This window comes from Gobio gobio (genome assembly GCF_949357685.1).
Source record: "Gobio gobio genome assembly, chromosome: 18".
NCBI classification, from domain to species: domain Eukaryota; kingdom Metazoa; phylum Chordata; class Actinopteri; order Cypriniformes; family Gobionidae; genus Gobio; species Gobio gobio.
Window position 1 is genome coordinate 9,912,321 of NC_137111.1, and position 23,898 is coordinate 9,936,218.

General features: G+C 38.3%; 1 protein-coding gene across 2 annotated transcripts in view; it reads left to right on the forward strand.

Moving 5' to 3' along the window:
- actr2b (actin related protein 2b) overlaps positions 1-23,898 on the forward strand; it is a 34,468-nt gene extending 10,570 nt beyond the window's left edge. Inside the window, exons 4-10 of one of the 2 annotated variants that reach the window (XM_079843162.1) lie at positions 5,375-5,590; positions 9,107-9,179; positions 9,331-9,467; positions 16,890-17,039; positions 19,221-19,366; positions 19,914-20,046; positions 22,622-23,898. In XM_079843162.1, the coding sequence (XP_079699288.1) occupies positions 5,375-5,590; positions 9,107-9,179; positions 9,331-9,467; positions 16,890-17,039; positions 19,221-19,366; positions 19,914-20,046; positions 22,622-22,792 (1,026 nt within the window). In that variant the 3' untranslated portion in view covers positions 22,793-23,898. The remainder of the gene's footprint in view (positions 1-5,374; positions 5,591-9,106; positions 9,180-9,330; positions 9,468-16,889; positions 17,040-19,220; positions 19,367-19,913; positions 20,047-22,621) is intronic. The other variant, XM_079843163.1, reaches the window with a different exon arrangement.

The following is a 23,898-nucleotide window of genomic DNA, read 5'->3' on the forward strand; positions in this document are numbered from 1 at the left end:
CTATAGTTCTATAACTAGTCTAGGGCCGTATGATTTCCGCTATGCAGAAAATGGAATCACGGAATCCAGTCATAAAAACGGAATTTACTGTATAATACGGAATTTCACAGAATTTGTCAAATTTTATAAAAAAATAAAAAGCAGGTCAGTGTACTTAAATCAAATTGCGATATAAATAAATATATATACACTAGTGTCTGTGAATATTAACATCTCAATGTATTAACAATACTAACACTTATAATAATGCAAATAAAATATTATTAAAACTTAATTTTTTGTGCAGCACTTTGTTGTCTATCAAACACAAAGTTTGTCTATTTCTATATGATTTCATAATGTGGGAACTTAATAAATGTCATAAGGGCCCTAAACATGTAACGTTTGTAAATCTTTTTGAAGTGACAAAGGACCATCTTGTCACTTAGGCTAGAGGTGTTGTTGGGTTATCTGACGCATGGGATCCAAAACGATGCGTGATAATCCACAAAGAAGCACTTCCAGTCCAGTACTGCATTTATCACCTTTATTTGTCACAGTTCCGATGCTCAAACACAGTATTCCTCATACCCACTCCTGACACGGTCAAAAATTGTTTGCTTCCCTCATTACACCTGACCTCACTTCCTCTCTGGCTACCTATACCAATTAAACCCACACTCCCCCCGGTGTCTAACAGTGGAACTACAACAGACATTTAAATAGAGCATAATGGCTCTTACACTTTTAATAAATTGTTGTAAACAGTTTCATGATTTCAATTACCATTATAACCTAATAACTCTGTCTGAACCAATATAACATTAAAATGGAGTCCAAAAACATTTAAATGGAAGAAAAACAGAATACAGGCAAGGCAAGTTTATTTGTATAGCACATTTCATACACAGTGGCAATTCAAAGTGCTTTACACAGAAATGGAATTAAAATATTCGTAAGGTGAATAAAATAAAAAATATATATAAAATAGTTATAATAAGAATAAAATAAAAATAGAAACGATACAGGTATAAAAGAATGAAAAGAGTAAAAAAGATGCAAAGATGAAACAGGGTTTAAATTGAAACATAAAATAAAGTGCAAGCAGTTCGGACAAAGCACAGTGCTCATTCAGTAAATGCACAGCTAAACTGTTTTGAGTCTGGATTTGAAAGTGGCTACTGTTGGAGCACATCTGATCTGTTCAGGAAGCTGGTTCCAGCTACGGCTGGCATAATAGCTAAAAGCAGACTCTCCTTGCTTTGAGTGAACCCTTGGTATTTCTAACTGACTTGATCCTGATGATCTGAGTGATCTGTTGGGTTTGTGTTCCATCAGCATATCTGCAATGTATTGAGGTCCTAGGCCATTAAGTGATTTAAATACCAGTAATAATACTTTAAAATCTATTCTAAATATAACTGGAAGCCAGTGTTAAGGCTTGAGGACTGGTGTCCTCAAGAAAAATTAAAATGGAAAAATGGAATTTGGGAAAAAATAAAACTGATTTAAAAAAAAAGTCCCTCTCCCCAGTAACAGGAACCATCTTTTCTGCCAAACATTTCTGCCAAACATATGCCAAACTTTTCATACCACACACATAAATCCTTTAATCAACAAAAATAACTCGTATCATATTAAATTTCTCATATTAGCCTATGCTCATATTGCCCACCCCTTGCCAAACTGCACATACCAGCTGATAAACAATGTAGTCTTGATTTGGGTGGTTACTGCATTTGAAAGTTTAAAAGGGTTTTAAATCTTATAAATCAAGTAAAATTACTCAAAAACAAGTAATTTAAGCATACCAAAGTCAACTTTAATCATATAAAATGTAATTTCCAAACGGCAAAATTGTGGCCAGTGAAAATGCTGAGTGGCTAGTAACTTTGGAAAACCACTAGCCACAGTGGCTGGTGAGCAAAAAAGTTAATGTCAAACCCTGGTAGCAGGTACGAAAGATCACCTTTTTTAGCACCCCTATCCAAAAAGCACAACCAGTTTTATTACATTTCAACATAAACATACATCGCTAGACAGGTAAAGAACATAATGCATTTATAAGTAATTTATGGCTGAAATATTGCAGGTATATGTAACAAAGTATTTATCATAATTCAGTTTAGATAACATAAAAAAATATCAGTTCTGCTGTTGTTCATAAATACCAGTAGTGACGTTGACAAATAACCTGTTTTCATGTCACCATCAGTGTCCCAATGTTTAGTGAGCCTTACAGGGTCCTTACTGTCCTTACCAGTGCAATTCAAATACAGTTTCTTTTACTGACGTTTATATGATATATTGTGAGTACTCTATATATCGCCCAACCCTACTTCAAATCGTAGTTTTATTTTTTGTTCTGTTGTTTATTGTTTTATCTAAATTGCCACAGTGCATCGCTCAAAGTGCCCTTATGCTGCACTTTGTCTTCTGTTTCAAAGCTGCAAATGTCTTTCACAGAACTTGGCAACAATTCAGATCCCCATCAGACATTATAGCTTAATTTCCTCCTCCGGTCCGAAATAGATTTAGCAGAAGTTGGCCTCAAGATGGAGGGAAATGTTGATGTCTCTGCACTTTGTGTAGCTGCCCGTAATCCTGCCTGTCTGTTCAATGTCCTCTGTCTTCTAGAATAAAGTTTGAGGAACTATAAGATACCAAAAAGGAACCAATAAGCTCTAAATAGATTCGGATGTGTCACCAAAGATGCATTGGTAGCAGTGTTCACACGATATTGTTTTGCAGGCAGAGCTGCTTTTAAAACACTTCTAGACTAGACAGCCCTGAATATGCCTTTTCAGATAAACAAAATGTTGCTGAAGGTGTGCTGTACCCAGGAAGTTAGTCAGACAGATGAAATTTAAGGACAGCAGGGCTCCATTGAAAACACATGGCTCGACCAGACACATCCTGTACTGCTGCCAAAGAACACACTGTACCCGTGCACGGCGTGATAATCCATTTAATTACCATTCAGTGATTCATTCAATACTCAAAGCCTTCCTAGTTATCTCAGACAAGCATCTCTATTACCAAAGTGTAAATAAAAAAACCGCTCAATGATTGGATCATTATTGCAGTGATTATTGTGTTTCTAGCATGTTATATGTTTGGTAACAGTTCTAACCCTAATTGATGGAGTGTGTAGCTTTCCTTTTCTTAAACATCCATGTAGGAAGACACATCATGGCCAAATTCAAATGACCTTAAATTCATTGAAAGTCTCTTTGGAGGAGACTTTACAGAGCGTTGGGTTCTTGCAATGCCAATGCAAGACCTTGAACAAAAATGGATGCACCTCTTGATGGAAATAAATGTTGTGATGTTATTTCCATCAAGAGGTGCATCATAATTTTTTTCATTTTTGCAAATGTCAAGCACTCTGCAAAGTCTCCTCCTGGAAATATGGCTATGATGCGTCTTCACATGGTTGTTTAACCCTCATCCTTCCCTCGGGTCATTTTGACATGAAAAAATTGTTCATCGGAGTGGTCCTAGACCAGGGATCCTCAAATCTGGCCCACGAGATCCACTTTCCTGCAGAGTTTAGCTCTAACCCTAATTAAACACACCTGAACATGCTAATCAATGTCTTCAGGTTCACTAGAAAATCACAGGTAGGTGAGTTTGATCAGGGTTGGAGCTAAAGGCCCTCCAGGGCAAGATTTGAGGAACCCTGTCCTAGACCCTAGGACTTTGCACTTGAACCACGAATACGTACAAAAAATGTACTGGATTCGATGAGTTTTGTGCTTGAAATTTTAAAAAGTAACAAATCCTTCCCTCGCATGCCAATTTGACCCCCTTAGCAATCAATGAAATGTGAGGAATGCTTCAGTACACCTAGAAAAACCTAAAAATCCTAAAATTTACCAAAAAATATTTTTAAAAGATTTTTTTTTAATGCGTTCTGAAGAGAACTGACTTTAGGACCCAGCAGAACAGCTCATTTTCTCCATATAGAGCTATAAGGCCATCTAGTGGCAAGAGTCATGAAATATCATGTTATATAATTTTTTTCCTCAAGAGGTCAGCAAAGACAACCAATGTAGGTTATTTTGAGCTTGGGTTATTTTTAATTGAAAGGCACTGTGTAAATTTTAGCGGTATCTAGCAGTGAGGTTGTGAATTGCAACCGCCCACTGCTCACCCCTCCCTTTCGAAGCACATAGAGAAGCTACGGTGGCCGACAAAGGACAGCGATGTCATCTGAGAGAGCAGAGAGTGACTAGCGCTCTGTAGAGAAGTTTTTTAGTTTAGGGCTACTGTAGAAACATGGCGGCGCAAAATGGCGATTTCACCGTAAGGGGACCCGCGGTGTATGGAGATAGAAACGGCTCATTCTAAAAATGAAAGACATAACGGTATGTAAGGTCTTTATACACCACTGAAAACATATCTATGCATATTATATTGCATTTCTGTCAACAGATCCTCATAAATATTACACACTGCAAGTTGAAAGAATGTGAAGAATATGCTTAAATTATTATTTTTCATTTATTGATAAAATCTAGTATTTTAAAGGTAAATCAAATAAAAAAAAATCCCCCAATTGCATTAAAATAGAAAAAATATTTTTAAAATGAAATAAGCTTTCTGGACAAAAAAAGAAGTATAATTTTTAGGGCCATTTTTGAATGAATCATTTTGACCTGGGGGGGGAGGATTTGTTACAAAGTGCGAGGGAAGGATGAGTGTTAAGAAATGAAAAGCTACACACTCCATTAATTAATTCATTTTAGTTACAGGTGTTATAGGTGTGGACTTCCCTTTTCTCATAAGCCGCGTGTCAATTCCGCAAAAATTCCCATATATTGCAAAAAAAGTTTTTACTCTCGCATGAGGTGGTTTTTCTGGCAATTCGAAAAAATTATATTTCGCAAAACTGTAATGGAAACAGTTTTTTCTCATTTACAGGTCACCTGGCGTAAGTAAAACTCAATAATTATTTTAAAGAAGGTGCGTTATGTATGGACAGAAGATGAGACCGAGTTCTTTATTAAACTCATAAAAGACAAAAGATTAATGCTAAACATGTGAGGGTTTATCTGGGGTAAAGGGGGTCAATGAAAATTACTAACATGTTGTGCATGGAGATCTGCTGCTCTGTGCATGTTGGTTCTAGTGAAGGAGGGCCGTGTTTACTGTGCTTGAGCTCTACATGAGCCATAACGGAGGTGTCCTCGTGACTCATACTCTAACTCTGCACCAAAGTGTATCAGCTGTGGGACATGAGATTCCCTGTGTCCTGCATCTATTGTGGAAATGCTGATGCTGAGCTGCCACATTGAAGTGTTTTTGACTGATACTATCAGTGACCTCTGGTCTCATCATCATAGCTATGAGCCGAGATGGTTTTCCTAACCTTTGACTTATGATTACTCAGGATCTGATGGTGGGAGATGAAGCGAGTGAACTGCGCTCAATGCTGGAGGTGAACTATCCAATGGAGAACGGCATCGTCAGGAACTGGGATGATATGAAGCACTTATGGGATTACACCTTCGGCCCGGAGAAGCTCAATATCAACTCGCGCAACTGCAAGATCCTCCTCACAGAGCCTCCCATGAACCCGACCAAGAACCGCGAGAAGATCATAGAGGTGTGTAGTCAGACCATTCTTCTGAATCTGTCCATGTCACATTTCACACCATAATCTAAAGAAATGAATTGAGAAATTAATATTTCCATTAAGACAAATGTAGCCTACCCACCCTAATCGGAGTTATTATATTGGTATAATTCTTGTTCGTCATGGTAATTTTCGTAAGTTTCTTATTGCTGTAAAATTTAATGAGATTACTTTGTGTTAAATCTATTAAAAAAAAATTTGTGTGAAAACATGCACCGAAAAATGCATATCAAAACGTCCCCAAAAATGCTGGAAAGGTCATTCAAGTATCATAGTGTTTGGCCTAGCCTCGTAGTTTTGAGCGTTTTTGATGCCCTAAATTATGTATATACAATATAAAGTATATATACAGAATATACAGTTCAAAAGTTTAAATTAAGGCAGGTGAAAATCAAGACTTTTACATGATTACATTTCTATTTTAAATAAATCCTGTTCTTTTGAACTTTCTATTCATCAAAGAATCCTGATAAAATGTATCACGGTTTCCACAAACATATTAAGCAGCTCGACATTAATAATAATATTAAACGTAAAGGCGCGTTCACGCCATGTCGTAATAACGTAATGATTCTGAACTGTAAAAAGCCTTCACTTCGTAATTTTCTGAGAGCTACGGCTTGTACCATGTGATCGCTGTACCACCTGACCACCGCAGATTTAAGGTGTGTTTGACTGGAAGCACCGCTGTGCAGACCAAATGGTGTATGACATGAGCGATACAAAAGCATACAGAGCTTTATTTAAGCAATTTTGACATGAAAGCAACATTTCTTGAGCAGCACATCATAATAATTTCTGAAGGGTCATGTGACACTGAAGACTGGGGTAATGATGTTGAAAATTCAGCTTTGATCACAGGAATAAATTACATTTGAAAACGTATTCAAACGGTAAACAGTTATTTTAAACTGTAATAATATTTCACAATATTAAGGTTTTACTGTATTTTTGATCAAATAAATGCAGCCTTGGTGAGCAGAAGAGACTTTGAAAACATTAAAACAATTCTCCTGACCCTAAGCTTTTGAACGGTAATATATTTCATGTTTTTGACATGGTATGAACGTTTTTCTCTCATGTAATTTCTAAATAGTGGGTTGACATTATTCTTTGATGTTGAAGTTGAAGATGTGGTTTTATGAAGATTAGCGCCAGCACAGTCAGTTCATCAGCTCTAACTGCATTATAAATAATATATCAGTTTGAGCGGGAATGACGACTACATTTGTAAGTGTTTGTGTGTGTCTCGACAGCTACAGATAAAGCCACATTAAGCTCTCGGAGCGAACTTGTCAATCCACCTTATAGATGATGACGCAGGAAACTGACCAATAAGATGACAGTTTTACTCTCATGTGACTTGCATTTTGGAACGCTTTGAAAAGTCCCTGTTTCGGAACAAAGCTAATTATCTAGAGGTGTGAAAAGACTCCCTAAAAGACCTAAAAAAGAGCTGGTCCCACTTTACATTAGGTGGCCTTAACTACTGTAAATATGTACTTACATTTTAAATTAATAATTTGATACAATGCACTTATTGTGTACATGTTTGCTCAAATTTTGTACATTGTACTTACTTTTTTTAAATTACCTGCATGTAATTATATCTGTTATTAATTTCTGTAGTTATTACATTTTATAATTTCTCTGTTGACACTTCCCTTACACCTAACCCTACCCTTAAACTTACCCATAACACCACACCTGTCCCTAACACTACCTGTATCCCACCTCAATATCAGCAATATATGTGTTTTGCTATACAATATGAACACAATAAGTACATTGTACTTATTTTTTGATGTAAGTACATAGTAGTTAAGGCCACCTAATATAAAGTGCGACCAAAGAGCTTAAAGGGTTAGTTCACCCAAAAATGAAAATTCTGTCATTAATTACTCACCCTCATGTCGTTGGACACCCGTAAGACCTCCGTTCATATTCGGAACACAAATGAAGATATTTTAGTTGAAAGCTGATGGCTGAGAAAGGCTTCACACAGGCCTCCATTGGCATTCAGTACATTGACACTTCCAAGATCCATGAAAGGCACTTAAAACGTCGTTACAAAGTCTATCTCACCACAGTGGCTCTACAATAATCATACAATGCGACGACAATAGTTTTTGTGCGCAAAAAAAAATCAAAATAACACCTTTATCCAACTTGTTCTCGACTTCCGTGTGTGCCTCCACGACGCATGCGCGAGAATATGACGCAGATCCGGCGTTCGGACATATGACCCAGAAGCGATTTGTTTACGAGCAGAGGAAGACGCGCGTGTCTAAGCTGTTGGATTCTACATTGATCGTGCTTTAGGTCTCGGCGTAGTGCTCAAAATGGGGCTTAAGTGTGTATTTCATCGATTCCCGAACACCGGCGCTACGTCATATTCTCGCGCATGCGTCGTGGAGGCACACACGGAAGTCGAGAACAAGTTGGATAAAGGTGTTATTTTGATTTTTTTTTGCGCACAAAAACTATTGTCGTCGCATTGTATGATTATTGTAGAGCCACTGTGGTGAGATAGACTTTGTAACGACGTTTTAAGTGCCTTTCATGGATCTTGGAAGTGTCAATGTACTGAATGCCAATGGAGGCCTGTCTGAATCCTTTCTCAGCCATCAGCTTTCAACTAAAATATCTTCATTTGTGTTCCGAATATGAACGGAGGTCTTACGGGTGTCCAACACCATGAGGGTGAGTAATTAATGACAGAATTTTCATTTTTGGGTGAACTAACCCTTTAAGTCACTTCATTTGTAAAGAGCACTGCCATTTTTATCTTGAATATGTGAGGCTTCCGGTGTCAGTTACTTCCAGTTATTTTAGCTGCCTTGTCTGTTATGTTATATTAGCATATGTTAGCATATTATTTTAATTTAATATCATTATTATAAACACACTGGTTTGTAGCACAAATAGTTTAACCTTTTACTGCACTTTATTATTCTAATTATTTACCTATAATGGCTATATGAATAAATTCTCGTACATTCACAGGAAATAGCTCACTTCTGTGTTGAGAAATAAGGTGGATAAACCAGTTTTTGACAAAATTATAAAATAGCTGATATGCTTATGTAACCCCTCCTGTTCAAACCACCCGCTCCAAAAGGGATTCGAACCCGGGTCTGTCAGCATGAGAGTCGGACGCTCTAACAAGGAGGCTAAAGGCAGAGGAGTGAGGTTTACTCGCACAGCAACTACTAGCTGGCACCGTTACACCCACCCCACTAAACCTCACTCCCATCTGGGTCACGGCACCAATGTAACCCCTCCTGTAACCACCTCTGATCTCAATAGACGCTCTAGCGACTGACGCTAGAGGTTGCAGCCTTTATCCCCTTTGTTAGAGCTTCCGACTCTCATGCCGACCGACCCGGGTTCGAGCCCTGCTGTGAAATTATTTTTGGACTATGGTCTAGTGTTATTATAGTGAATTGTTTTTTGTGTTAATTTGTCTTTGTTTGTCCCCTTTAGGTCATGTTTGAGACATACCAGTTTGCAGGCGTTTATATCGCCATCCAGGCTGTGCTAACCCTTTATGCTCAAGGTGAGTTATCCTATGTACTGTTTTAACCCTGACGTAACATTATTGCTCAATGTTGAATTGCCAAACATTTTATTGCACCTAGTCCACTATCAGTGTGTCGCTTATTTCGGACATTCTATCAATATTTGTCTGTTGTGCTACATGTACGCAGGCCTTTTGACAGGGGTGGTGGTGGATTCGGGCGATGGCGTAACCCACATTTGTCCCGTGTACGAGGGCTTCTCTCTGCCCCATCTCACGAGGAGACTGGACATTGCGGGACGAGACATTACACGCTATCTCATTAAGGTATGGAAAATTTCACTTTTCATGATTCAGCATCTTGGTTAAAATAATGTGAAGTATCTAATTTCACTTCCTCATTTTAAAACGTCCGAGCTTAGATGTCCCACAACACCCTAAATTGCCCTAATAACATGTTAAAGCAACTACCTTTTAAGGAGCCATTCAGACAGAGCATGTTTTTGTGTTTAAAATTGCGAGATGCAGGGTAGTGGAATGAAAATGGAGCAAGGTATAGAGAACTCATTTAACTTGTATTTAACTTGAGAGCTGCATTTTTAAAATGATGTGTCGTGCAAGAAGCTGAAAAATATGTGCGACTTGAGCATAGCAGTCAAACATGTCTTTCTGTGGCTATCACCAGACCAAGCTCAATCTTTTTAGATTGAACATTAGTCTGGGGAGTCTGCTCTGTATTTTCTACTGCCCAAGAGACGTGATCAACGGGCATAGTTCAAATGACTCTGTATGCAATTGGAGAGTCCTTCAACCAATCAGACAACAATCCGTCACTTCTCTATCAGTCATTGTGTTAAACCCACCAATAGCGTGCCAGGTGGATAAGCCGGTTTGTGATTGGTCCCCGCAAATTTGTAACGGAAGCAGGATAGAAATATGTACGGGGTGGATGGGAGTGGGCGTGTTTGTACTCTTATTTACTTTTGTTTTATAAAAAATATTCAATTAACTATCACAAACTATGCATCATTTGAAAGCTAAAACAATCAAGATTCATGTTCTGAACTTGTTTTTGCAATAAATACACCAGAGAGTAAAGGGTTAAATGAATTGCTAAAGGACCAGCCATGTAAACATGAACAGAATAAACGCAGTACTCATCTTTCAACTCCTATCGTGCGGATCGGATCGGACGAATCCAAGAAACGCTCTTCAAAATGCATCCCACTTTTTAATCCAAAACAATGAAAAAATAGGGAAAACAACCTCCTTTGTTTGCTTGAGCGTTTTGAATTAGAGTAATCTATCATGTCCATTTTCAATAAACTATCGATTCTAATCCGAATTTTCTCGCCTATACTTGTGTATTTTGGACTCTTGCGCTCAAGTTGAGCCCTCCCTCGTCTCTCTTCTTCAATCACAGGCGTTTGGGTGACTCAATATATCCAGGAAGGGCATTACAGGCTTGGGTTGGTGTCAATCATAGCACCCATGGTTTTCATTGGATAAAGCCAGTCAATGCCTAGCCAATGCCTTGCCAGCAAAGTTTTAATGGATGGATGTAGTGACCAATCAAAAGGCATCATCTTGTGCAGTATATGTAAACAGCATTGGTGAATACTACTCGTGCTGACGTTTCCATTCACACTGGCGCAGTTTACGCACACACCTTAGCGCAGCTCGCTGACTGTATGACAGACAGTCCTTATCAACTAAATTAGTTTTTTACACTTTGTAAATTCTGTAAATAGTTGCCTTAGTTTTTCAGTAACTAAAGCAACAGTGAAGTTACTGTATATCCATTATAATTGACAGTTTATTGCAGATTTATTTTAATGAAAAACTTCTTTACAATTACAAATGTTCTGAAATAAATGGCCATTTTGAAAGGAAGCCTACACTTTTCTTGACATAAAAGCTTACAGAAGCTACGTTTTTGAGCGCATCATCCTCAAATTGGAAACAAAACATGATCAGACATTCAGTTTTATATTTAGGTTATTTTCAGGCCTTTAACATTAAAGTCTCATCCATTTTTCCCTGAGTGAATTTCAATAAAAAACTAAACGTGAGTCACTTACATGTATATTTTACCTTGTTTTACTCTGTTCCTATGCTACTTTGAGTTATTATGACTCTTGGGTAACAAAATGTCAAGTGTCTAGTTTAAAATATGACCAGATTTATGAATATAGACCATAGGGTTTAAGAGCTGCAGACATTTGTATGTGGGTATGTCGTTTTCAGTAAATTCTCAAAACTAGGGGCTCAAGTTAAGAGGTTAAAAGTAGACATTTCAAGCTCTCTAAAGATAGTAATTCTCAAGTCTGTGAGGCAAGTAACCTTTACTCTGAGTTTCGGGTTCATTTTTATGACATGCTAGAGTTCACAGAGACTGAGATGGCAGAAAGAGCATCCTGTTTGTTTTATTCGTTTTATCAAAGAACAGCGTTTTGATGTTATTGGGAGTTTACACAGATAAAATCTGCATGACTAAATATATATTTGAAGTTGTTTCCACTGTTATCAGGAATAAATTCAAGTTATCGTGCCGGCGCCTCCAGGTCACTCAGTTAGTGCACTAATACTTTTGCTGTACACTATTAATAGTGCACATTTATCTAGGTTAACGTTAGAGTGAAGTTGCTATTACTTGCATGTTTCAAATGATAATCCATATTTGAGGGCGATGGATGATAGGTAAATGTTTGGATTTCCTGCCTGACATACTGTAATTACAACAAGTTAACAATCTGTCCCTCACGGACTGCATGACTTTGCCACTTCTTATGTATATATTTTTTCTGCGACTAATGTTTAGCCGACTATTAGGGGGCAGCCCTACACCTGACTTAAAAGGTAGTCAAAAAAAAAAAAAAACATCTAACATTTTATTATTCCATTCAGAAATAATATAAAATATCTCTAAATCAAAAGAAACGTGTATTAACATTGTAACATTATAGTTCCCCTCACTCCTCAACAAATCCTTTATATTTAACAGTATTCTAACAGTATATAGAACAGGCTACTCTCTCGTACAGCATGAATCCAAATGTGTGCTCTTTGTGCGTGTTTTGCATGCTTTGCATTAATTACATTATATAAGTCACTTTGGAACAGGGCTTAAACACTGGAGGGGGGAAATCAATAAGTTCACTCCGAGCAGAATCAGTATTTTACAATACATTTCTGGTAACACTTTAGTATGGGGAACTCATATTCACTATTAAAGTCCCTGTAAAGTCACAATTAAATATGTGCTCTGAGTTTGTCACACCACAGACAAATGTGTTAACCACCCAGCCAAATTTGAATCATAAAAAAATCCGGCAAGTAAATAAAATAACTTATCAAAATCTTGAAAAAATAAGCAGCATTCTCTGCTCTCAAACGCTGGGGGTGTGTCCGCTCTCTGCGCTGAATCCACTCCCATTGCGGGAAAGCTGTCTTAAGCACACGAGACAACACTCACGTAAAGTTCACGAAGGCACCAGATGTCGGCGGGACGGGAGGATGAAGGCCGGCGCGGAGAAATATTGGTTCGGCCCCATTCTGCAGTGAATTATCAGTGAATCCCAGTGGTCTCAGATGAAAGTTTGTAAAACTATCCGGTGTAAAGTCACTGCAGAGGCAGGTGTTGGTGGTGATCCACAGCTCTCCATCAAGGTAGCTGTTCACAAAATTAATGCACCTCTTCTTGATATCATCGTTTTTGCTTTGTAAGTTGTTTTGTAAGTTGTAGGCTGTAATAACTAACGGTACTGACAGTAACTCATCGCGAGCAGGTGAACTGATGCACGTGTTTGTAATCTTTGTAATGCGTTTCAGCAATACATTTCTAATATTTATAATGCGTTTAGAAACAAATCTCAGAATTGCCTTTACAGGGACTTTAAATATGACTTTTGACTCAAACTCAAAGGCAAAGGTAGTTGGTAAGTGTAGGTATTGGGTAGGATTAAGGGATATAGAATCAAGTCATGCAGAATAAGGCATTAATATGTGCTTTATAAATGCTAATAAACAGCCAATAGCCTTGTAATATGCATGCTAATAAGCAACTGAACCCGTAAATAAATTGTTACCACATTTTTTACATTTACATTCCGAAAAGGGTTTGATTAGGAAAATCCAGTTATTAACTTTTCTTGTATATTTTTTTTTTGCCAATACTGATCTTGTGATTAAACCTCGTAACTCCAGTGTATCCTCAAACTGTCAGTGAAACCTCATACAGCAGCTCTAGCCACCTCAACCGTTAAAGGGATAGCTCACCCAAAAACAAAATTTTTATGTCTATCTGCTTACCCCCAGGGCATACAAGATGTAGGTGTCTTTGTTTCTTCAGTAGAACACAAATAAAGATTTTTAACTCCAACCGTTGCAGTGTGAAAGTCGTATAATGCTTGTCAATGGGGATATTTTAGCGTATGAGAGCAATGAGAGTAAAAACACATAGACATACGAATCCATATTAAACCATGCAGCTCGTGGCGACACATTGACGTCTTAAGACACGAAACGATCGGTTTCTGCGAAAAACGAACAGTATTTATTTCTTTTTTTTTTACCTCTTATCAAACTAATGTTATCTAGTATTCCCAGCGCCATAACTTCCGGTGAATAAGGTCAAAATACTGACGCGATCAAAGATATATATACGTAGATGCCTCATTCGACCGATCCGTGCAGGCAGTAATGAGGAATCTATGTATATATCTATGATCGCGCCGGTATTTTGCATGTATTTTGACCTTATTCGCCAGAAGTGATGGCGCGGGTACGGCTGATGCAGAGCCATAGAAAAAAATTAAATACATTTTTAAATATGGATATTTTTCTTACACAAACGCATCGATTTGCTTCAGAAGGCCTTTATTAATCCCCCAGAGCCGCCGGAGAGATGATTTTTTTATGGACTTCAAAAATAGAGCAACTATTACTGCCATTATAATGCTTGGATTAGCCAGAACATTTTTAATATAACTCAGTTCATTTTTGGGTGAACTATCCCTTTAATGAAAACCTTTTGGAGCCTCGTCTTCTTTGCAGTGCAAGGGTAAATAAAAAAACTGGCTGTTTGAATAAGTACAGCTAGCCTGATGTTGTCATACTCAGACTCTAGTCAGAATATGAGTCTGTTTCTGCTCCATTGGGCTGTGATTATGAGGCATGTTTCAACCGAACCAGGAAAGAAAATGCCTCTGCACTCAATTGGATAGACCTAAAACCAATCAGAGCAACGGAGTAAGTGATGTATGTTGAGCGGCAAATGCCTTGAATGCGGTTCTCTGTTCCTCTTTTAAAAGTAATGCACTGTCGATATCTTCTATAACAGACGCAATGGCAAAATCTACATATCTCAATTCTCCAGCGGCAGCCATCTTTGTTGTAAACGAATTCAACCCAAGCGCTCTTTGGTGACGTGGATGATTACGTTACTGTTGATCATCTGTCCATCATCGTATATAAAGCCCGCCCTGACAATTTCATTGGTCCGAACAGCTCTGGTTCGAGCATAGTTTCTCCACAACGGATCAAGTCCAGACCAAACTTCCCCACCTCAAATGTTGTGGGCGGGGCTAAGTTTGGCTGGCATCCAGGCTAAAGTACAGCTTTTTCTTTACTCTAAAAACAGGATGTTTGTAAAGGCTAATGTTTTATGTATTTGAGGTGCAGAGAAGAGAGTCGTAGTTTGGTATTTGCTGTCTAGTCATAGTCAATACAGCCTATGTGTAATCACTTCATCTTTTATAACACAAGATTTTGGCCACATGTATTACACAACAGGAAAAACCGAGCACTCACATAGCTACAAGAAACTTTGTAACTTGTAAAATGATGAAAACGTAATGCAATGCACTGACTGCCGTTCTACTGACAGACAAAACACAAATCTCAGATATTCGCTGGTGAAAAACCTCGTAGCTCATTTTGAGTTTGCTTTTGGTCAAATGCTAATAATATAATGACACATGCAAGTGCCTGACCATACATAAAGCCACAATACTAACTTTAAAAACATGGTGTTTATTTTTTTCCTGTAGCAGTTCTACACTAACCTGTAATTTTGGCTGGTTTGAAAGCACACACCAGGCTGGATATTACCCGCCATTCATTTTCACTTAAATGTAATGCTTTAATAGTTGGTGTCAAATCCTCTGGAAAAACTCCTGAGATCCAAAATCTAATGCCAGTGCTTTGCCACAGCGGCTTACCTATGATGATTGACAGCTGAGCCCGCGGGCATTTCACTCACGTTGGATGTGTCAACATCACTTTTGCATAGGCTGTACTATTTGAATTCATGATTGTTTGACTGATAAATTAAAATACAGTGGCAAGAAAAAGTATGTGAAACCCTTGCAGAATCTGTGAAAATGTGAATCATTTTAGATAAATAAGAGGGATCATAAAAAATGTATGTTATTTTTTTATTTGGTGCTGTCCTGAATAAGATATTTTACATATTTTTTTTTTACATATAGTCCACAAGATAAAAAATAGCTGAATTTATTCAAATGACCTGTTCAAAAGTTTATGAACCCTTGATTCTCAGTGCTGTGTGTCGTTTTCTTGATGATCCACGGCTGTGTGTGTGTTTTGTGATGGTTGTTCTTGAGGCTCTTGTTTGTCTTATCAGTTAAACTGCCCAATGCTCTTCAGAAAAATCCTCCAGGTCCTGCAAATTCTTCAGTTTTCCAGCATCTTTTTCCTATTTCAACCCTGTCCAGCAGAGACTGTATGATTTTGAGATCCATCTTTTCACACTGAGGACGGTTGAGGGACTCAAACACAGCAATTAAAAAAGGTTCAAACATTCACTGAAGCTCCAGAAGAAAATAATGCATTAAGAGCTGGGGGTTGAAAACTTTTGAACAGGATGAAGATGTCCAAATTTTTCTTATTTTGTTTAAATATAATTTTTTTTCCATTTAGTACTGCCCTTCAGAAGCAACAGAAGATACTTGCATGTTTCCTGGAAGACAAATGAAGTACAATTTACCTTGATTTTCAAATTTAATAAGTTTTCACCCCCGTCTCTTCATGTGTTGTGTTTCCTTCTGGAGCTTCAGTGAATGTTTGAACCTTTTTTAATAGTTGTGTTTGAGTCCCTCAATCGTCCTCAGTGTGAGAAAATGAATCTCAAAATCATAGTCACTGCTGGAGAGGGTTCAAAAATGAAAAAGATGCTGGAAAACTGAAGAATGTGCAGGACCTGGAGGATTTTTCTGAAGAACATTGTTCAGTTTAACTGATCAGAACAACCATCACAAAACACACACACAGCCGTGGATCATCCAGGGAACGACCCACAGTATTGAGAATCAAGGGTTCATAAACTTTTGATCGGGGTCATTTTAATAAATTCAGTTATTGTTTTGTCTTGTGGACTATATGTAAAAATAAATTATGTAAAATATCTTATTCAGGACAGCACTAAATAAAAAATAGCATACATTTTGTATGATCCCTCTTATTTAGTTAAAATTATTCACATTTTCACAGATTCTGCAAGCGGTTCGCATACTTTGTCTTGCAACTGTATTAAACAGATAGATAAAATAATGGTATTAACCAGTTAAAGGTCATTTCAAACAAGCGTTTCTGTTCAGAATGATTCAATTTGCTTTCTTTTTTTGTTTGTTCCTTGATCCAGCGGAGCCCTGCTTTGGAATATAAATTGCAACACTCATCAGATGATAAAAAAAGCGTGATTTATGTTTGTTTTTTGCCATCACACAGTTGCTCTTGCTGCGAGGATACGCCTTCAACCATTCGGCAGACTTCGAGACCGTGCGCATGATGAAGGAGAAGCTCTGCTACGTGGGATACAACATCGAGCAAGAACAGAAGCTCGCCCTGGAGACCACCGTATTGGTGGAGTCCTACACGGTCAGTTTTATGCGACTCCGGGAAGAATTTCATGAACCGTTTTAACGCAAGGTTGCGTTTTTAAAAGGTGTTAACAGCTTGCAGGGTGAAAGTATCCTTCTTGCTGAGATGTTCGAAAGTTACAGTTCAAATGTTACAGTTTGTGAGGCAGAAGTTTTTCTGGCTGGAGTTTTTAGTATGTGGTTTCACAGATTTCCCACTGGGGCACGTAAGTGTTCTGCGTTTCCATGGTAATATGCTCTTCGGATTGGATTTAGCAGCAGGGAAATTCTTCAGTCTACACTTTGACATCCTGTCTATGAGACGCCACACACTGCTGGAGTCTGATTGGCTGCTGGAGGTGTAATTAAGCAGAGTGGCCTCAAGAGGGGGCAAAAGTTGCTCACAAGTTGGTCAGAGTTTTACTAAACTGGGCAACGTTCCTTCTTTTCTTTGAGTTTGTAGGTATGGGTGTGGTGTTTTTCTTTTGATTTCATTTCTGAACTTCTTCTTTTAGAGGGCATTAAAAAAAGGGGAATCAAAAGAACACGTTTTGAAACAAGGAAGGCTGTGTGGTGTTGAAGTTGCTTAACCAGCATGTAACATCATTTCCTGCGTGGCCACAATCCTTCCCCAGCTGGGAAGCTCTGCATTTCCGACCTCTGGACCGTCCTCAATGGGCTCTTTATATACTCCCACGCACCCTGTCGCCATTTTCTCATTAGTCATCACAGTTAGGCTCGGCTGTGGGTTACCCTTCAGACCTGAGACTTTGCTCAGTCTAACAGGAACATCTTATGATCAAGTCCAGTTTGAAGTTAGTGAGGCATGTGATAAGAAAGTAGCTGAATGTGGACACAAGGAGTGGTTCTATACCACAGTATTTATTTTACTTATCATAAATCATAAATACTTGCTGTCGTGTTGCCACTGGAGACCGTTTAATAATGCAAGTCACAAATCATATGTGCATGTACATTACAGTTTAAAAGTTTAAGAAATTAATACTTTTATTTAACTCGGAGAAGCAAAAATAGGAAGGATCACAAATTTTGTCTAATTACATATTCAGGGAAGTAGTCATTTTATCAGCAGTAAAAGCATCACAGATGTATATTTTGTATATTTTCGGACCAAAGACATGTAAACGAACAAAAAACAGGACATGGTCTCACAAAATGCGACCCTAAAAAGGACAGAATGCTCAAGCACACCTGTTTTTTTCTCGTCATAGTCTTGATGTTGCCCATCACAGCTCAGTACAGGCGTCAGAACCGCATCTCCTCACAGCAGATCTTCGCTTGTGTGTGTGACGGAGGGATTCCTGCCGCTGTTTTGACCCCTTTACACATTTTATAAGCTCTTCATGAGTTCTCAGCTGGTCAAAACACCATCATATGTAGGCTACACACATACTACGAGCACATTTAACCCAGTACACAGCATTGTTTTGGATGTTTGGTTCGTTCCGCCGCGAAATATACGTAATAAAAGCCGACCAATCAGGTATATACACATCCCTATGCCTTTAGGTTCGGTGTTAAAATACCAATATGAAAGCTAAGTGGACCAGGACTAAGAGTGTGTTCACATTTGTAGTTTGGTTCGCTTGGTTCATTTGATCCAAACCAAAAAATGAAAACATTTTTTCCTGGTCCGCTTAGTGTTCACATTTGTATCTTTATCACCGAACCTAAAGGCAAAAGGATATGTTCACATTCACAACCTGATTGGTCGTATTGCGTATTTGAGACGGAACCTACTGATGTGACCCACGGTTCTGATGCCTGTACCGAACTGGGATGGGCAACATCGTGACTATGACAAGAGAAAATGGGTATGCGAGTCTTTTTAGGGTCTCCTCTTCGTTTTCATGTCTTTCGTCTGTTTTGCTTTCATATTTTTTTCGAAAAGCATCAGAGTTTGTTTGGATGAGGACGAGACCCATCTTTTCAACGAGACCCATTCTCGGTCCACTTGTTTGGTGCGCACCAGGGTTCGGATGGCAGCGTTCACAGTTATTCAAATGAACCTCACTCAGAGAGCAATCACACCAGGGTTTGTTTTATTTGAACCAAACATGCTAATGTTTTTTTTAAGTCTCGGAACAAATGAACCAAACTACAGTGTGAACACACCCTAAAACTCTTTATATTGACTGATTTAAAACCCTAAACGGTTCTATTTTCTCTGTGCCTCCAGCTCCCTGATGGCCGGCTTATTAAGGTGGGAGGAGAGAGGTTCGAGGCCCCGGAGGCTCTGTTCCAGCCCCATCTCATTAATGTGGAAGGGGTCGGAGTGGCCGAACTTCTCTTCAACACCATTCACGCCGCAGACATTGATACCAGGTGAGCTCTAATTCCACACCACCAGCACTTCCTACAGTTTCTGATAGGATCCTCCCTCCAATATACAATATCATTTATGTCTCAATTTGTGGCACTAAAATAAACAAACCATGCAATAACATGATAATCTAAAGATGAACACTTGGTTTTTTTACTTTACCCTGTACGCTTCCAGCATCAATGAACCTCACTGTATGTTTTTATCTGCTCATCCTCCCCTCCTGTGCTTCCCTTCTCTCTCTCTCTCTCTCTCTCTCTCTCTCTCTCTCTCTCTCTCTCTCTCTCTCTCTCTCTCTCTCTCTCTCTCTCTCTCTCTCTCTCTCTCTCTCTCTCTCTCTCTCTCTCTCTCTCTCTCTCTCTCTCTCTTTCTCTCTCTTTCTCTCTCTCTCTCTCTCTCTCTCTTTCTCTCTCTTTCTCTCTCTTTCTCTCTCTTTCTCTCTCTCTCTCTCTCTCTCTCTCTCTCTCTCTCTCTCTCTCTCTCTCTCTCTCTCTCTCTCTCTCTCTCTCTCTCTCTCTCTCTCTCTCTCTCTCTCTCTCTCTTCCTCAGGGCTGAGTTCTATAAACACATTGTTCTGTCTGGAGGATCCACCATGTACCCTGGTCTGCCCTCTCGACTAGAGAGGGAACTTAAGCAGCTTTATCTAGAGCGGGTACTGAAGGGTGATGTTGACAAGCTTTCGGTAAGTTTGCCCTATGTGTAAATGTGTCATCCATCAAACATGAGCTTAACAATAGCCCATTTGCATCTGATTTTAAACAGCTTCGCGATTATTCACAATGATTTACCAACTTTCTCTGCCACAGAGTCAATGTTTAAATCAGCATACAAATTGTTCTTGTAGTTGACTTGGATGAAAAAGCCTTACATACAAAACAATAGTCCGGAACAGTTCATTTAAACGTTAGACAACATAAAAAAAAAAAGAAGTGTGTGTGTGTAGTATTATATTTGATATATCAGGCTTTTATGACTCACATAGTGTGATTATAAGTGAGAATACAGAGCTCATACTTGAGAAGGAAAAACTGAGCAAAAATATGCAATTTGGTGCTGTTGCTGATATTTCTAAACACTGCTTTTAACTCCGGGTAAAGGAATGTTTCACACTTGTAATTTAGAAGCAGAGTTAGCACCACTTTTTACCTAGGTTTATGAAACGCTTTTGCAGATGCCAAACTTGTACAGTGTGAAATGGTGCAGTGTTTGTGTGTTAAATCTAGACGCTTAGCAGACAATCAATCGCGTACTCATATTTGCGTACTTTGGACAGACACGGCAACACTGCACATTGTATATAAACGGTAAATTCAGCGTTTGAGAGGAAAAATCTCAAATTCTGACAGAAAAACGCAACAACTTGAGTGAAGAAGAGACAGTTTCATTCTTACCTTTTATAGTCCGAAGTGTCCTTTCAGTATAAACTTGATAATACAGTCGGCAATACTAAGATGCGCAATGCTAGAACTTTTATGTAAACAGGTTGCGCGCTGCATTCATCCAATCAATGGCATTGACCCTGCAAATAGGCAAAAAGAACATTAACCCTGGGTTTAGAAATGTACAATGTGAAACATCATCTTATGAATACCCCGGATTAATTATGAGCAGAGTGAAATGTGAAGCTAGATAACCCAGGATGTAGTTTACCCAGGGTTAACCATTTCAAGTGTGTAAGTGCTTATAATCTCCTAATAATATGTCTTTGTAAGGTGATATTTAAAGGGTTAGTTCACCCAAAAATTTAAATTCTGCCATTAATTGCTCCCCCTCATGTTGTTCCAAACCCTTAAGAATTTTCTTTCATCTTAAGAACCCAAATTAAGATCTTTTTGATTAAATCCGAGAGGTTTCTGATCCCTCCATAGACAGCAATTTAACACTTTCAAGGCCCAGAAAGGTAGTAAAGACATTGTTAAAATAGTCCATGTGACTCCAGTGGTTCAACCTTAATTTATTAAGTGACGAGATTACTTTTTGTGCTTGAAACTCCAACCCCGGGCTGCCGTAGAACTCAGAAGTGCTGCATTCATTACACTACGCCAACAGCGTAGGAGATTGACACAGATGAGAAGAGATTGTTGAATAGTCATTATTTATATTTATTTTTTTAGGTTGAACCAATGTAGTCACATGGACTACATTTACGCTGTCTTTACTACCTATCAAAAATATCTTAATGTGTGTTCAGAAGATGAACGAAGGTTTTACAGGGTTTGGAAAGACATGAGGGTGAGGAATTAATGACAGAATTTTCATTTTGGGATGAACTATCCCTTTAAATGATTCGTTTTATGGTCAAAGCTATATAGATTTTATTTGGGGGGCAAAACATATAATGCCGTGCAATACAATGATGATTGAGAGATGAGCAAAGAAACATTCCTCAAAAGCCTGATGAAAACTGATGTGGATAATCAAGTAAAGCTCATTGCTTCAGTATATGTTCATCTTGAAATATAACTAATATTATAAGTTATTCTCAAAGAATTCACAGAAAAAAAACAAGTGTATCACGAACCTAAAAGGGTCAAAAGTATAAACCGTCAATCAGACAACAGAAGCCATGTGATCGATGGTGTACAACAGCATTTTCAGGAAGTTTTGATCATGTCGATCATTTAGAGGTCTTAGAAATTTGCATATCAAATATGACACAGTAGACTTTATAAAGTTAAGCTGGGATAGAAGAAAGTATTTACACGTTTTAAAAGCACACAGGCGTGTCGTAATGCCTCTTGTGCACCAGCAGGTGGAGCTGCATCACCTGCTCCTAAACAGTGAGAGAACTGCCCAGCTGAGCTCCATCTCATTTAAAACCTGGCCATTGGCCTGGAAAAGCATTTTGGGGAGCCTCAGAGTGGGCCGCATGTCAGGCCGCTATATATAGATGATCAATTTCAGATGGCATGCCCGATACGGCCGAGCGACGTGTCTGTCTGCCTATCCCAAAACTGCGTTTAAGGCAAATTAAAAAGCAATCGACTTTACACGAAGGCCTCCATGAGAGCCTTTCAGCCACCTGTTTATAGCCGTTCAGGGTCTGAGAGCGGAGGAACACAGAACGGCTCCACATGTACACTGTACACCTCATTATTCTCCCATTTGGGTTGGCCGCTCCATTCCCAACTGGACAGTGTGCTTTTTATATGCATTAAAGAGATCCATTCAAGCCGTTTTCTGGTATGTGGGTCAGTGTCCATGCTATTCCACTCCCCTGAAATTCTCGTCACGCTGTCTATTTAATACCCCCATAGAAATTCAAGATCCGAATCGAGGACCCTCCCCGCCGCAAGCACATGGTGTTTCTGGGTGGGGCGGTGCTGGCTGACATCATGAAAGACAAGGACAACTTCTGGCTGACGCGGGAAGAGTATGAGGAAAAGGGCATGCGTGTTCTGGAGAAGCTCGGCGTCACCGTCAGATAAACGCGGATCTCTGAAAGAAACGCCCCCTGCATCTATTTTACATCACCAATCTCCTGTGTTCAGCCTGTTCTGCCAGTGAATCGAGTCCTCAGGTGTGGATTTATGGGTTTGAATTATCAATGGTACTTTTTATTTGCTCCTCTGTCACTGCACTGACGTACGAGTGGCGATCAACTTTGCATTACATTTTCTTGTCCTCTTGATTATAATATAGAATATAAGAATAATATTTGATATACTACCATTCAAAAGTTTGGGGTCAGTAAGATATTTTTAATCTTTTTGAAATGCACACCAAGGCAGCATTTATGTGATTTGTACTTAAAAAAAGAAGGTATTATTAGGAAATATTTCTATGTAATTATATATTTTAAAATGTAATTTATTCCTGTGATCAAAGCTGTGTTTTAGACATCATTACTCCAGTCTTCAGTGTCACATGACCCTTCAGAAATCATTCACATATGATGATTTGCTACTCAAGAAACATTTATGATTATTATCAATGTTGAGAATGGTTGTGCTGACTCTTATTTTGGGGATTTTGTTGATGAAATGACAAATTCAAACAGCATTTATTCGAAATGTAAAAAAAAAATGTACTGTCTTTACTGTCCCTTTTTGTCAGTTTAATGCATCACTGCTTAAAAAAAGCTATTTTCCCCCCAAAAAATATAAAAATTAAACCTTCTTACTGACCCCAAACTTTTGAACGATAGTGTATACTTTAAATGACAAATTATAAATGTGTTAATATATAGAATAAAATATGAAACTCCCAATTGTTAAAGATTTTCACCATTATTTAGGAATATAGTTTTTTTATGTAATGAAATGTTTTTTTTTTTTTTTTGGGGGGGGGGGGGTATTTTTTAATGATTAAATATTTTATAGTTTAATGATCCTGTATTATCTATCATTCCTTGCTCCGCCCTATTCGAGGAAGTGACATTATATTTGGTGGGAAAACAAGCATCTTTAAGTATTAGCTATGAATTCTGTGATGTTTTGTGCTATTTGTTGGTTTGTGTTACTTTAAAACGCTTCAACTATTTGATACAATTACAGAAATTATAATATAATTATGAAGAAATAAAAGAATCATA